The sequence below is a fragment of the Fringilla coelebs genome (assembly GCF_963513975.1).
Source record: "Fringilla coelebs genome assembly, chromosome: 3".
In the NCBI taxonomy this organism is placed as follows: Eukaryota; Metazoa; Chordata; class Aves; order Passeriformes; family Fringillidae; genus Fringilla; species Fringilla coelebs.
In genome coordinates, this window is record NC_140030.1 from 87,786,660 (window position 1) to 87,801,159 (window position 14,500).

Genomic DNA, 14,500 nt, shown 5'->3' on the forward strand with positions numbered 1-14,500 from the left:
TGTTTTTCTGGGGAAGCCCGAAAGGAAAGCAGGTACCCTCTGGTTGCTTATCACTCTATCACAAAGGGCACCACTTAACAATGTACACTTAACAGATGGTTATATGAACTTAATTATCCAGTATGAAAATATTTTAGTGCTGTAAAACCAGGACTCAGCAAAACCAAACAAATACTGATGGATCCCCAGTACAGAATCAAAAGAAACATAATAAAAGTTGTTTAACTTATAAATATTTGGGAACTTGCAGTGTTGGGAAGTAGCTTTCAAACTTCTGTAATTCTAGTGTTATGGCAATCACATCCAAAAACAGCTGCTGGAGGCACTGACACTGAAGATAATTTAAAAAAACCCCAAATCAGACAAACTCTCTAACAGAATGAGAAATTCTGGAAAAACAAAACCTTGTACATTCAAAAAAAACCCAACACTGAAATCCCTTAAAAATACCAGCTCACTTACTTCTGATTTCTCTAAGCTGCACATAGGCTCCTCAAAAGCTATGTACTTACATCTTGGGCAAGCTTAGAGGTTGCACAAAGTGCCAAGCTAGTTGAAGCTTAGAAAACCAAGGTCTTTTACTTTGTTAAGGGAAGAGGCAGGAGTGTTCCAGACTTCTCTGTCCTGCCCAGCCACTGGACTGACTGCCCGAGCTACGCTGCAGGAATAACTATGGTACTATTTGCTGTTCACAGCTGCCTGCAGCAAGCTCAGCTGAGATCTTGAACTTCATTGCCTGGAAACAACCAATGCTCCTCAATCAGCAGCCACCTGGCTAACACTCAAACCCAGTAGCAGAGAAGTGTAACTTCTAGGAACCATCCGAAATTCAATATTCCGATTCACGATACCTTGTGACAGGGGCAGCATGCAGAAAAAATGTAGGAGGTGCACCATTATGATTGTCAGTAACAAAAAGTCTGTCTCAAAAGTCCACATCCATTTTTCTTTAGTTCTTTTTAAAGGATGTATGTTAACCATTTTGACAGTGTACCCCATTTCTAAACATTTTTTTCATGTTTCAATGTTAATCAACGCGGTGTCACTCTCAGAAGAAAGCCCACGGTTTTCCTATGCCTGAAATGTCTGCAGCAAGTGGGAAATACATCATGTTCAATGTGTAATAATGGTACATGAGGGTCTGAGGTCTCAAGATCACTCCCCAGTGCCTAAGCAGTAACACTTCATGCAAAGGCATGCAGTATAGCCCCTTGCGTGCCCATCTGCTAAATGCTCATTGCCATGCACTGATGACTGAATGGAAATATATTATGAAACTGAAGGGACACCTCAAGGTTATTAGGCCTAAAAGTGGACCTACCTTGACATTTTCCCCATATTGAAGGCCTTACCTTAAAGAGGGACATTCACACTGAAGCAAACTTGAAAAGAGAGAACATTTATACAAAAAGAAATTTACTTGGCCTGTAATTTCCTATGTTCCTTCTGGTGCTATTGAATGATACTGCATTTTACAGGATTTCTTCCCCACAGCGTAAAGGCAAAGTCATAATTCTGCATGGATGATGATACAATCTATCGTCACAAAAAAGTAGAGGTGTGCCAAGGAACTCCCACCAAAACAGCATCATGACTTCCCAACACTAGGTTAAAAATCCCTCATTAAAAAGTACAAAAAATCTTTGCCTGTTATCACTCATGTATGAAAATAAATCTGCAAGTATAGAGCTCATGTTTCAGGCTAACACACTGGAAAGTTTTCTCCAGAAACGTGGTCCCTCTTTAAGGATTCCAGCCGTATTTCACAGTAAGCAGATGGTTGCTGCAGCAATTTGAACGCACACCTCTCTAATTCAAGACATTTTTCGTGAGCCATTCAGTGCAGCACCTGCCCACAGGGCAGGTCTGCCTGTTTGCCTGTGCAAACAGCCCAGCTCACACTCCAGAGGTGCTGATTTGTATTTGCTACTTATTACCCAGCTTCCAAACACTGTGGGCATCCAGCTTCTCATTCAGTCATAGGCAAAGGATTGCCAAAATTTGGCCAGTTTTTCGCTCATTCAGGGGAGGGGGAAAAGAAAATTCACGGTGCTCAGTGACTCCAGTTGTAACCCACGATAATTGGCTACGACTAGAATTCAATATTTGGGAATGACTTTATTTCAAACCTTTGCTGCAGTGCAAAACTGAAAGGGGACACATTGCTGGCATCCTTAAGTCAAGACTTAACGAGGGAGTTCGGGTTCTCAAAGGAAACTGCATGCAGACAGTGTGGCTCAGATAGCAATAACTAAGGGGGGAGGGACTTCGATAATGGTTTATCATTATCTTAGAGTTACTGGAGCTGAGAAAGGCAAAATTTGAGGCTGAGAGGAAATCTGCTAACACTGAGGTCTGGTGTAGCATAAGAACACTCTTCCAAGGGAAGTCCTAAGCATTCAGTCAATTTAAAAGCAGGCTGATCTTTAGCACTTGTTTTTTGACATTTCCCAGTTGTATTTTTTCACTGGCCCTTAACTTTGCCTGTGATTACCACAGAGGGGAAATTGAACTGAGAAAAGATTAGATGATGCAGCCTGGACCACGTAATGAGTTTCTAGAAAATCTGGTGGAGGAACTTATACATCTTGCAATTCTTGGGTCTCTGGTTGTAGCTGCTAGAACAGCTCTCTACCCCAAGAAGTCAGAACTGAAGAAGGAACACACAATTACTCAGAACATATTCTCAGTGATGTACCAGTAGAAATTGAAGACACTGTAAAATGAAGGAAGTCACATTAGATGAATTGGCCAGCAGCAGCTGTTGCTCCATAGTGCAAGATACAATACTGCAATAGGCTATCCCATTCATTTTGTCTCTAATGCTCTTGAGGAAATTGAGCTTTTAGAATGGAAAACCAAAAAATTATGAGTGCATTGAGAAAATTAAAATAATGCATTGTTCTGTGAAAGCTGCATGTTGACAGTGAATCATTGTAATATGATTTTGTTAACTTCATCTCCATAAAGCCCCACTAGGAACGGATTGCCACAGGCACTGATAAAGCCATTAGTGATGAAACTTTGGCTCAATTGCTAGAAAGAAATACAAATGGCAAACATCTGTTTCACCAGGCTTTGTATTACCCTCTCACTGAGAGTTCTTCAGCTTTTTCATGTTGAGGACATCTTACACAGCGTCTCAAATTTTCCCAGCCCTGACATGGAGCACAGTGTAGATAAAAGAGGCAGGTCTGTCTGTTGGCATGCACATTTGCAAGGGCTGACAGTGAAAACTCAGCCTGGAAGGAGAGCAGTGTGCTTGTAGTGAGACTGTCCTTGCAGCAGAGTGCCTAAGAGCTTCCTCTGTCTCACAGCTCCTTGCAGCACATGGAGCCGCTGTGACCAAGAAATATGAGAGTGATTTTACTCTGTTAATCCTGCAGAAATCAAACAGAAAGCCTTCAGAGGGCTGGAGCACATCTCCCACGAGGAAGGGCAAAGAGAGTTGGGGCTGTGAAGCCTGGAGAAGAGAAGACTCCAGGGAGACCCTATATTGTGGACTTTAAATACTCAAAAGGGGCTTAAAGAAAAGGAGAAACTTTTTAGTAGGGCCTGTTGCCATAGGACAGGGGGTAATGGTTTAAACTGAAAGAGGGTAGATTTTAACTAGTTATGAGAAAGAAATTGCTTACAATGAGGACAGTGAAACACTGAACAGGTTGCTCAGATTGGTGAGAGATGCCCCATTCCTGGAAACATTCAAGGACAACCTGGACATGGCTCTGAGCACCTGATATGGTTGATTAGGCTCCCTGCAGAGGGGTTGGAGATGACCTCTGAAGGTCCTTTCCAACCCACACTATCCTATGATTCTATGAAATTGATGCTCACTGACTTCAGCCAAATGAGTAACAGATTTTAGGCAGCTATTTTCCTTCACCCCTGGCAAGAGGGGCTGTGATACTGCACCTCTTTTTGCCACTTGTGCACTTGTTTCTGGGCTTTTTTGCTGGCTGATTTTGCTGACGTGTCAGTAGGCCACAGGTTTACTCTGGAAAACACTCAGCTGGCCAGCTGTGCTCTGAGAAATGGCCCAAAGAATTTATAGCACAGAACTATAGAAATACAAAATTAATCAATACACATAAAAGCAGAAGCAGTAATCTGTTTCAATTACTGTTTTTAATGCATAGTTTGTATTTGGTATGGATAGACAGAATCATCCCATCGGGCCACCAAGCAGGATCTACCCCACTTCCCACCACATCAATAACTTCTGTAAGAAATTGATCAATTGATTGCACCATTGTTTTAATATTTAAGATGGCAAATGCAGTTTGAAAGTGGAAATAAGCAACACAACCAAGCCAGGAATATAGCCATGGAAACAAAGAAAGATGGGGAGCAGAGAATCACTGAATGCTGTCAAGGTCTTTGTGATTCTTATTGCAAACCATAGCCTGGCCTTATGGCTACTGATCATGGAAATTTCATGCTCCAAAATAAATAAAATTCCAGGAAAAATACACGCCACAAAAAAAAAAAAATCTCAAAATCTCAACAGAGGAATAAAATGCCTCAAAGGGTTTTCTGTCCCACAACGGGTGCTCTGGAGAAAAGGTATCTGTCTGCACTAAAATGGTACTTATTGCATATGCAATTACATATTCACAACTGCATTCAGGGATGAATAATATTCAGAAATGTTCAAGACATGCTGTGAAGCTCTAAGAATTATGTTTTAAGAACAGTAAAAATGATCTCCAAAGACACTGCAAGGTCACTGGAGCTTAGATGCAACCAGTATCTTCTGTCTAGCTCCTCAACAGTTTGCTTGATTTCTCATGTTCATGCTCCAGAGCTACGACTTTTTTCCTACACTAGTTTAACATTTAGAATAGCTCGACCTGGAATAATATTTATTTATTTACTTTATTTATTTTTATACACACACATATGTAAAATTAATTTTACCACTGAAAAGCCTCATGATTCTAGATTTATGAGAGAAGAGTTGGCAGATAACATGCATCACAGGACTGAGCCCCAGTGCATTTTACCTCCTCTGTATTCTCTATTCCAAGTCATTACCTGCAGAAGCAATCACCCTTCCCAGCAGGTTTCAGAGCCACCAAATCTACTCCCACTGTCTCTACCTAGGACAGTCTAGGGTGGCCCTTCTGTCACTGTTTAGCAATCTAAACCTCAGCTATTTGTATGAGTTCTCTGTTCAGGGCACTCTTGCAAGCTTTCAAAAAAAAAAACTTAGGCAATTTTTCAAAATCCTTTTGGTAATTTCCACTCTAATACTGGACACAGGAAGAAATTTCAGCTTCCAAAGCATCATTAGAATAATCAAATCATGTACAAACTAGAAAGACATTAATGGTATATTTCTGGTGTAATAAGGAACATAATTACATCCCTCCACTGTGTGAATGAGATTTAAAAAACCAAACGAACGAACAACAAAACCTTTTGAAGTTTGGCTAATAAATATCCATGTAGGTTTTTTTTTTCCAAGCTCAGTTGAAAAATTCAGACTTAAGGCTGGCAGAGCTGAAGTGACATACCTGAACCACGGAGAAGCCCAGCCTGACAGTACCATGTAATATAGCTGCTCAGAAAATTTATTGTGGCAGAGAAAGGATGGTAGGTAAGAGAAAAGCAAGGCAGCTGTGCTAGTCAGGGAACTCGTGTGTTTTGAGATGAGTGAGGCAGAACAGAAGCAAGGCTTTTTCCACAATACCACCTCCATGACCTCCCTTGGCAGATTATTCCATGGTCTGATGGGACCTCAGTGTTTGACCATTTTCCCTAATGACCTTACTGGTTTAGTGCCACCACTTTACATTGCCTGGAGCTCATGTGAACATATTTTATGTGTTGTTTTATTTTGAAAGTGTTCATGATATAATCATAAATATTCCCCCCTTAGTCATCTTACTGGTTGGTCAGAAAATAGAAGACTACCTGTGTAAATATATGCATTCTTGTATGTGCATGCAAAATTCAATTTAAATGCACAGACAACTATATATGCATTGTGCACTTTTTTTCCCAACATATATGTACACTCACATATCACATGCAAGAATGTCTATTTTCTGACTAATAATCTGGCCTCTCTTTTCACAGATCTTTTCACAGAACTAGGCCTTCCTCAACACAAGATTAAAATTTTTTTTAATCTGCTCTTAACATTACAAATCACTTTTAAATAATCAACAGCCCTTTATTAATACCAAAAGATGTTAAGAACCATAAACCATTCCAAACACAGGCATTAGTTATGTTTTTTTCCATAGCTATTCCACTGCTATGGAACAGTTATGTTTGTTAATCTGAATCAATTAATCTCAATACTACACCCACAACTGAATTTAGAGAAGAACTCTCTATGAAGATTTTAAAGTAGAGCATATTTCATTGGTGTTCACATCTTCCCTCTTCTCATAATTTTTCAAAGTGAGTGCAATCTGGTCTGTCTTGGCAAATATACAAAACTACCTTTATAGCACTTGAAATTTACTGCCCTAAATTTCTTTGCCATTTCTGAAGTTGAATAATTAATAATTATCTTTCATTTGTGTGATCTTTCTCTCCAGCCTAGATCTATATCACCTCTAACTTTCCAAGGAATACAACATTCAGTTTTAAGAGGACAAATAAAAATTTCAAGTATGACCTTGCTCAAAGATTGCTATGCAACAATAAAACCCAAACAACCCAAATTTATACACTTGGCCCAAAATAGCTGATGGATCATAAATATGGATCATAAATATATAAGGTATACTCAAAATTATCAGTAAAAGCTGATAGGAGCCAGTCACTGGGGAAGATACCTTAGAGAAAGCAGACTGAGAACATGAAAATAATAAGAGATCCCTGTAATATAGAATACATATTATCTGAATTCACCACTATATTAAAAAAAAAAGAGTTCAGAAAAAAATCCAAGCATACTGAGCTACTAGACTGCAGGAAGCAAATCTGGTAGAATTAAGAAAATTGGTAGATACAATATAAAAGGAATTAGTGTGAAAATCCAACATTAGAGAAGTAGCCTGAATAAAAATGACCAGAAGTGTAAATAAGGATGTATAAAATCACCCTAACAGTTATTAAGGAGTAAAGAGCTGTCCTAAAATTATACAAATTTCAGACTACTCTGGAATAATCTCCAATCACTACTGAAACTGAGCGATTCAATTTTACCATTGAAGAAAGCAGAAAAGAGGAAAAGGAACAAAATAACAGGAATTAACGAAATAGGATGGGCTATACAATATAATAACAATGAAATAATTACCAGAGAGAGAAAGGAACCCCACTGAGAAGGCATTTATATCAGAAATTAATGAAATCACCTGATATATGAAATGCCTCCTGACTTTTATGGACTGCCACAGTGGGAGTAGTTACAAAAATAATAAAAGCCTCATAAAAATACCTATTGTCAAAGGGACTGTGTGTCTTGATCATGAAAGGAAAACAGCCAATAAACAGATGAGATGAAAGGAAACTGGAAATCAGATGCAAGCACAAAGTGAAAATAATTCTGCAATAGTTCATCGTGACTTAAAAACAAAATTCTGATGAATATTGAGCAAAGCAACAAAAATTACTGTGAGATGAAAGGCCAAATTCTTGTGAAAACAAGAAAAGAGCTACACAAATGCAACTCTGCCAAACACAGACTCTGCCCAAGTGCAGCTGAGAGCTGTGGAACCTGACTGGAAAACAGCCACAGTACTCAATAGGCTTCAGATAGGTACTAAAGGAGTTAATTTGGGGTTTACACTTTCTGCAGCAGAACAGAGGCTTGTACATCAGCTCAGGCAGCAGCTGCAAGCTTGCCACACCTCCAGAGAGGAGCTGGGCAGCAGGGTAAGGGACTGGCTGCACCCCAGGAGTGGGGCTGGCTCAGGCCAGCTCCCCCTGCACACAGGGCATTGTAAGGTTTCCATCCTCCAATACATTAGGAAAACCTTCCTCATGTACTCCAGGACTCCAAACATTGTACCTTACTATTCCTAGAAAGGCATTCATAAGGGCTTTCCTTTGGGCTTTTTCTGCACAGCTACAGAGAGAGAGAGAGATTTCCCCAAGAGTGGACTCAGAGGAGCTGCCTCAGGCTCCTGTTTTGGACAGTCAGTCCCCCTTTCACCGTCTGCACAAGGAACTTGGGGAAAGGCATCTCACTGGACTCAAAGGAAAGGCATTACATGTAACATGGAGCAATTCTTCAAAAACAGAAGGGACTTCTTCACCTCTGAATTTAATTCAGGATTCAGAGTTGAGACCTAAGGTCTTTATTTTGCTCATTTGTTTTGCTTTTTGGGTGTTTTAATGCCTTTGTAAACTATCTAAAGAAAGAAACAAACGAGAACCTTGACCATATTCACAGGCAAATCAAACATTGTAATCAGGAACAAGCAAAATCAAAAGATGCAAATCAGTCTCAGAGGATTTCTCATAAAGCTAGCCTCTTGCAGTGTGTAAGCACAAAAGTAACCACATGCATTCTGTGACATTTGTTTAATTGTAAGAGTTTTCATCCAGAGAAAATCCAGAATAAAATATTTTTGCATGGCTTTTGTACTTTCTGCAGGTGGGGCTGTTCTTAACAGATTTTTGTTACTTTAAAATAGAAATGCTTTTTATCCAGGAAAATGTTACTATATAAATTTATCTAATCATAATGTGTGTTTCTTTCCTCCAAGAAGCTGCTTTTTCAAGCTGCTTCACTTAAAATATTATTCCTTATAAATTCTTGTCTGTGTTTTACTACAAAATCCAGTGGCCATCAGCAATGCAAAACTGTAGAGTTCACACAGAAAGTATAGATGGTATACATCAACTGAAATAATCTTTTCTGGCTATGGCATCTTTGAGAACACAGAATATAATTAAAAATGTGCTTTGAACTGTCTCATGGTTTATGTGGATGAACATGAACATTTTTCTGTGCATTACTTTTACTCCTGACACTTACCTTCACAGAAGCAATGACAAAGAAATCTCAGTGCCGTTTTTATATTAATATTTCAGCCCTCAAAACACTGCATCAGGTAATCTAATTTCTCAGAAAAGCCAACAAGTAGAATTGCCAAACCAAGTTTTCTCTGAATGTTATACAAACTGTTACTTACAATCCGAGGTTTGAAGGGTGGCTTGATTTTCCTTTGTTCTAGAAGAACCCAGTCGATTTCCTTGAAAAATGGATGCTGCTTAATCGCATCTTCCCCGTTTTGGGACGCCACACAGCCAAGTCGCTTGTTGGGATTTTTTGTCATGAACTACAGGGTGAAGAGGGAAGGAAGGGAAAAGTTAAAATATGAATGGCAACACCTGGAAATCATTTGCTGCTCAATTACACACTGTCCTTCTTAAGGCCAAGTTTTTAGAGATAGTCCCCTTTCGGAAGGTTATTTCTTCTGGCCCTCCAAATTTCAGAGGTTTCGGCCAAACCATAAGATTCAGAGACTCCAAACTGTAAATTTACTGCAAGAAACCCTTTCAGTTTATTGTTGAGACCTCTTAATTTCATCTGACTGGGATTGTTAAAGGACTAGATTCTCATTCAGCACATCTGCTTCAAGCTTTAGCCAAAAATACTAAAGGAAAGAAAGACGATCTTAAACCCTCCAGAGACAGAGTGATCAGTACCTGCAGAAAGCTTCCCTTGAGAATGGGAAGTTATGTCATGCCCCCCATGACATAGCTCACACATTCTCTTTCATTTTTAGTACATGATTAGTGTCAGCAACTGGAACTAACTGGTCTACTCTGCTGTGGTAATTGATAAACTTCTCATGTTTAGACTATTAGTATTCCTGTCAGAAAAAAGCTGTACAAATGGTGTAAGACATTGATATCAACTCATCTCAGCTCATAATATTTTACCTGATTTTTCTCTGTTATTTTTCCTTCTTTTATTAGCAATTGCTCTACTAATTTCCTAATTTGTGTGGACACAGAATCCTTGCAATTCAAGCAGCAATAAATACTGTTCTTATAAACACAATCACATTATAGAATTAGCTCAACAGCTTTGCTATAACTTCATATTCAGCCATTACATAGCATTTTTAAATTTAGAAAAAGTGTACAAAGTAAAAAAAAAAAATAAAAAATTGCCTTTTCAACCTATGTATCACATTATACTATGCTTCTGTAGGAAAAAAATCCCAAACATAGAATAAAATAAATGACTGTAATGTATGCCCTTGCTTTAGTACTCCAGTTATTAGGTAAAGAGCTACTTAAGCCCTTAGAATGTTTTTAGATATCTAGCTCAACCATTCAGAGGAGAATAGCCTTGTTGTCATTTTAAAGGTATAGCATAGATCAGCAAGGCAATTCTGTCTGTGGTCTCTGACATACACGTGCTGTTCTGAAGATCATGCTTCTCTCTGGTCTTGAGTTCAACTGCTCTGCAAGTTCTTTTGCAAGTGGGCAAGTCATATCTAAACTACAGGCAATCTTCTCTATGAGCAGGAGAAATAAAGGTTTTGAAAGGATTACTGTGCTTTGGTGAGGTCTCTTGAAAAACCCCAAAACACATTCCTACATTCCTCTGCTTTATTTCATCTCCAGGACTGGAGCGAGCAGGCCAGGAACCAGCAGCCACATGTACTGCAGAAACAGACCATGGAAACTACATGGTGTGCTTTTTGTGCCATATAACCCAGGTATCAAAGAAGTAAAATATGATCTAGTATCTGCCATGCTTTATCTTTGTTTTAAACTGGAGACAGGGAAAGCACCGGGACATGTCCTGGGCTTCCTAAAAAGTTACATGACAATGTGGCTAGACTGTCCAGTTCAGTGCTGTACTTCACAAACTTCATGAAACTGTGAAATGGATGATGAAAGAGAATGCATTTTAAGAATGAATGCTTAAACAAAAATATCACATGCATATACGAAGAAAAAATATCAAACTTCTAAAGCAGACATTTAATTGCATTAATTTAATCCCTTTCTATTTCTGAAGCAAAAGCTGACATTTATTCCCTGTTTATCACCAGCATCAATGCTGATGCAACTGTCAGGACAGGCACAGCTGTTGACTGCACTCTGCTGAAGAGATGGTTGCAAATGGAGCTGACAGCCATAGCCATAAACCTTTTCATGGCTAAGGCAGGAAAGAAGAAGCCTCTTAGGATCAGCATTCCTACTGACTTAAGTGATAACAGTACAAAATGCTGCTTAGGGCTTGAATCAAGGATCATTAGGCTCCCCAAATTTTGCTTCTTGAAATAAATCACACAGCTTAACAACAGAGTTCTGCTTCAATAGCCAGAGATTGTCATCCCAGTACACAGGGAACACACACTGTAGAGACAACATCTCTCCATTGCTTGGGAAGAAGCAGGGAGCCAATGTCAATAAAGAATTGTTTTCCTTACTACATAGGAAAGAATTTAAATACCAATTCCTGTCAATTCACAGAAACAGGACTAATAAGATGTGTGGATTTTCATGGGATAAGCAACACGCTGCCTTGTAATACTGAGCTTTAATATCATCTTCAGTGTTTTGATGGAAATAAGAGGAAAACTGTTTCTTCAGAAAATAGGACAACATCACCACTTAATACAAGAGAATGTCCTCTTATTAAACTTTCTTTACATGGTGTTTGAAGGACTGTAAAAAAAAAAAGTTTCAAAAGAATGAAACTCATGTCTCAAAGCACAATGTGAGGAAACGAAGTGCTTCAAAGTTAATCCCTTGCTACCATTCAGCAGTAAAATACATAGACGCCTCTTTCTTTCCTCTGTTTTTCCTGTTCTTCATATGGACAAGAATCAGATGAAGAACACAAGTTTCAAGCAGGTTTCACACCAGACATTCGTAGGCATCAGGTTGCTAATCCTAAGGAAATGTGTTTTATTTATGGTGTAAATTGCCACAGCTCCATGGAATTGTATCAATTTATGCCTGAAAAGCTATGGCTACAGCAAGACACAAATCCCCATTCCGGCTATCAAAATGTAAATCCAGGAAAATTCTGTAAGAAAGTCAGCTTTAAAAGAAAATGCCCAGGACTCCAACGAAAATCAGATGTAGGTATGAAAACTGACAGCAACCCTTCCTTTACAATGTGCCAAAATAGCCCCTGAGCCCTGGATACAAGCCCAAACTGTGCAGCTCAAGTCCATATATTTTAATTGCTGAAGTAAAATAATCAAAGGGTCTGGAAACAGAAATGGATGCATGAAAGTATAATGTGAGCTAACAAAATGTAGTCAGAAAGCTATTTGGGATAGAAGGGAGAATAAGTATTAATAAATTACTACCAGCAGTAAAAAATCCTCCATCTTCTCACTACAGTGAATGTAGCAAAAGAGATACTTCAGCAAACACTACTGAGAGGTTAACTTTGACTTCTGCTTTGAATCATTGCTAGAGCATCTCTCTTGCTCGGTAGAAGGAGCCTGAAGACATTTTCATCAAAAGGTCAAGATGAGAATTTCTGGAGAATGTGCTGTCCACTGGTGTTAAAATCACAATTTATGTTATATATGCAGTTTCAAAATAACCCCGTATGAAGATCTCTGCAGGATTTTATATTATCAGCTGCCTTCTTAATTGAAAATCTCCCTTACTCCAGATGCTAAAAGAAAAATATGTAGAAAGGCAGAGATTTTCCAGTTTCAGAGACGGTGGAAAAATGGAATAAATAAAAACCCAAGTTATTTTTTTAAGCCAGAAATCCTTCTCGGGATTTTGCCAACTCTGGGGATTGGCAAACTGCTTCTGTATTGTTTTGCTTTCAATTTTGGGACGATACTAGCACAGAAGAAAGAATTTATGTCAGTGTCATTCATCATACTGAATGACTTTATAAACTTGACTTTATAAAAGTAGTCTAAAAACCAAATTTGCCCAGCAGTACATATTGGCTGATTTAAAAAAATTGTGGCATTTGATGACACAAGTTACTGTCAAGTCACCACTCATACTGAAAAATCCCAGCGAGAACAGAAACAATCACACTAAGTAAGACTGCTTATCATGTGAACTATGAAATAGAACGTGCAGCTGTAAATAAAGGGCTTTCAACCCATCTTGATGACGGGGGGAAAACAGCAAAGAGACAGGAAATTTTGTAAGCGGGTTAAATAAAAAACATTGTTTCTTTAATTATGTAGTGCTTCTCCCACTCCAGTGATGGGAGTATATGGCATATAAAGTGTCAAAGTGATAGCACAGTTCTAGCTGGTTGGATTTTCCCTGAAACATGAATCTGTAGTACACAGATTTATACAGTGTACAACTGCGTGGAATACAAACATTCTGTTCCTTTCCCACAAGCAGTGTAATTTATCCAAGGCCCCATTATCCTAACAGTGGCACTTTGAACTGTGCTTGAACTCCCAGTGGTGACTGCTCTCAACAACTTTCAGCAAATTCAATTTTAATCAAGGAAAAAACCCAACAAACCAACCTCCCAAAAACCCATGAGGAGGAGGAGGAGGAAGGCAAGTAATGGAACACTCACTGCTTTTAAAATGCTGACAGCCTCTTTACTGAGCCAGACTGGATACAATACATCATCATGAAGGATGGATTCAAAGAGATCATCTTCATTGTCAGCTTCAAAGGGGGGTTGTCCAGCCATCATTTCGTACATGAGAACACCCAGAGCCCACCAGTCCACGGACGGACCGTATTCTAGCTCCTGGAGGATCTAGCACAGAAAAAGAGATTGGATTGAAGAGACAAGTGAGGCAACCATCTCAGCTGCACATTTGCTGTTTCAACATGATATAGTCCTTCTATGCCCCAGCAGGACTGAATCACACTCTGATCTCAGTAACAGCAGGCAGCGTTTCTTACCCATGCAATTTGCACTAGCACAGCTAAGTGTCAATGAGATGTTGTTCTCAGAAGTACTGAGAGTTTATCAGTCCCCTGAGTAAATGACTATGCTTGTGAGCAAAAGAGCTGCATATCCTCCCAAGCTGTTTAAAGCAGGTCACACTATAGGGGAAAAAGATCACATATACAAAACAGACTGGTGGAAAATGTGAAACATTTCCTTGTCTCTATCTTGAACAAAACAAACTGAACCAGCTTCTAATGCTGCACAGAGATCATCTGGGAGATTTATTCTTGTCCTTTAGGTAGGGCTGAAGGAAGCCAAAAGCATTTTTGTTCAAGTTCCTTTTACAACATTAAACCACTGTACAATACATGGCTGTAGAATTTACTTTAATTGCACTTGCTTTCAGGAAAAACTGGCTACAACTTCTCACCCGGCACAAGTTCAACCTTGTAGCAAATATCTTCAGTGGCAAGTAATAGTTTAGCACGCTAGAGTTTTATAGCAGCACTTGGTGTTACAGAACTACTGTTGTACCAGGAACAAGTTTAATTCTTGTCTCCTTTTCTCTGGAAAGAAGCTTGCAGTTTGGCTGCACTGGTTCAGCATGACAGGGAACCAGGGAAAGGGGAGTGGGCGCCTGCTTAAGGTGAAGCTGGCTGCCTTAAAATGCCTTGGAATGGCAACAAATCCAGAAACTCCTTACACAACACTGCA

The 14,500-nt window shown here is 39.1% G+C and overlaps 1 protein-coding gene across 1 annotated transcript in view; it reads right to left on the bottom strand.

Moving 5' to 3' along the window:
• The window catches only part of PRKCE (protein kinase C epsilon), a 284,544-nt gene that overhangs the window by 12,231 nt on the left and 257,813 nt on the right, over nucleotides 1–14,500 (bottom strand). Inside the window, exons 13-14 of the mRNA XM_084203613.1 lie at nucleotides 13,460–13,648; nucleotides 9,102–9,248 (exon numbers count right to left, since the gene is read on the bottom strand). Coding sequence (XP_084059739.1) covers nucleotides 9,102–9,248; nucleotides 13,460–13,648 — 336 coding nt within the window. The remainder of the gene's footprint in view (nucleotides 1–9,101; nucleotides 9,249–13,459; nucleotides 13,649–14,500) is intronic.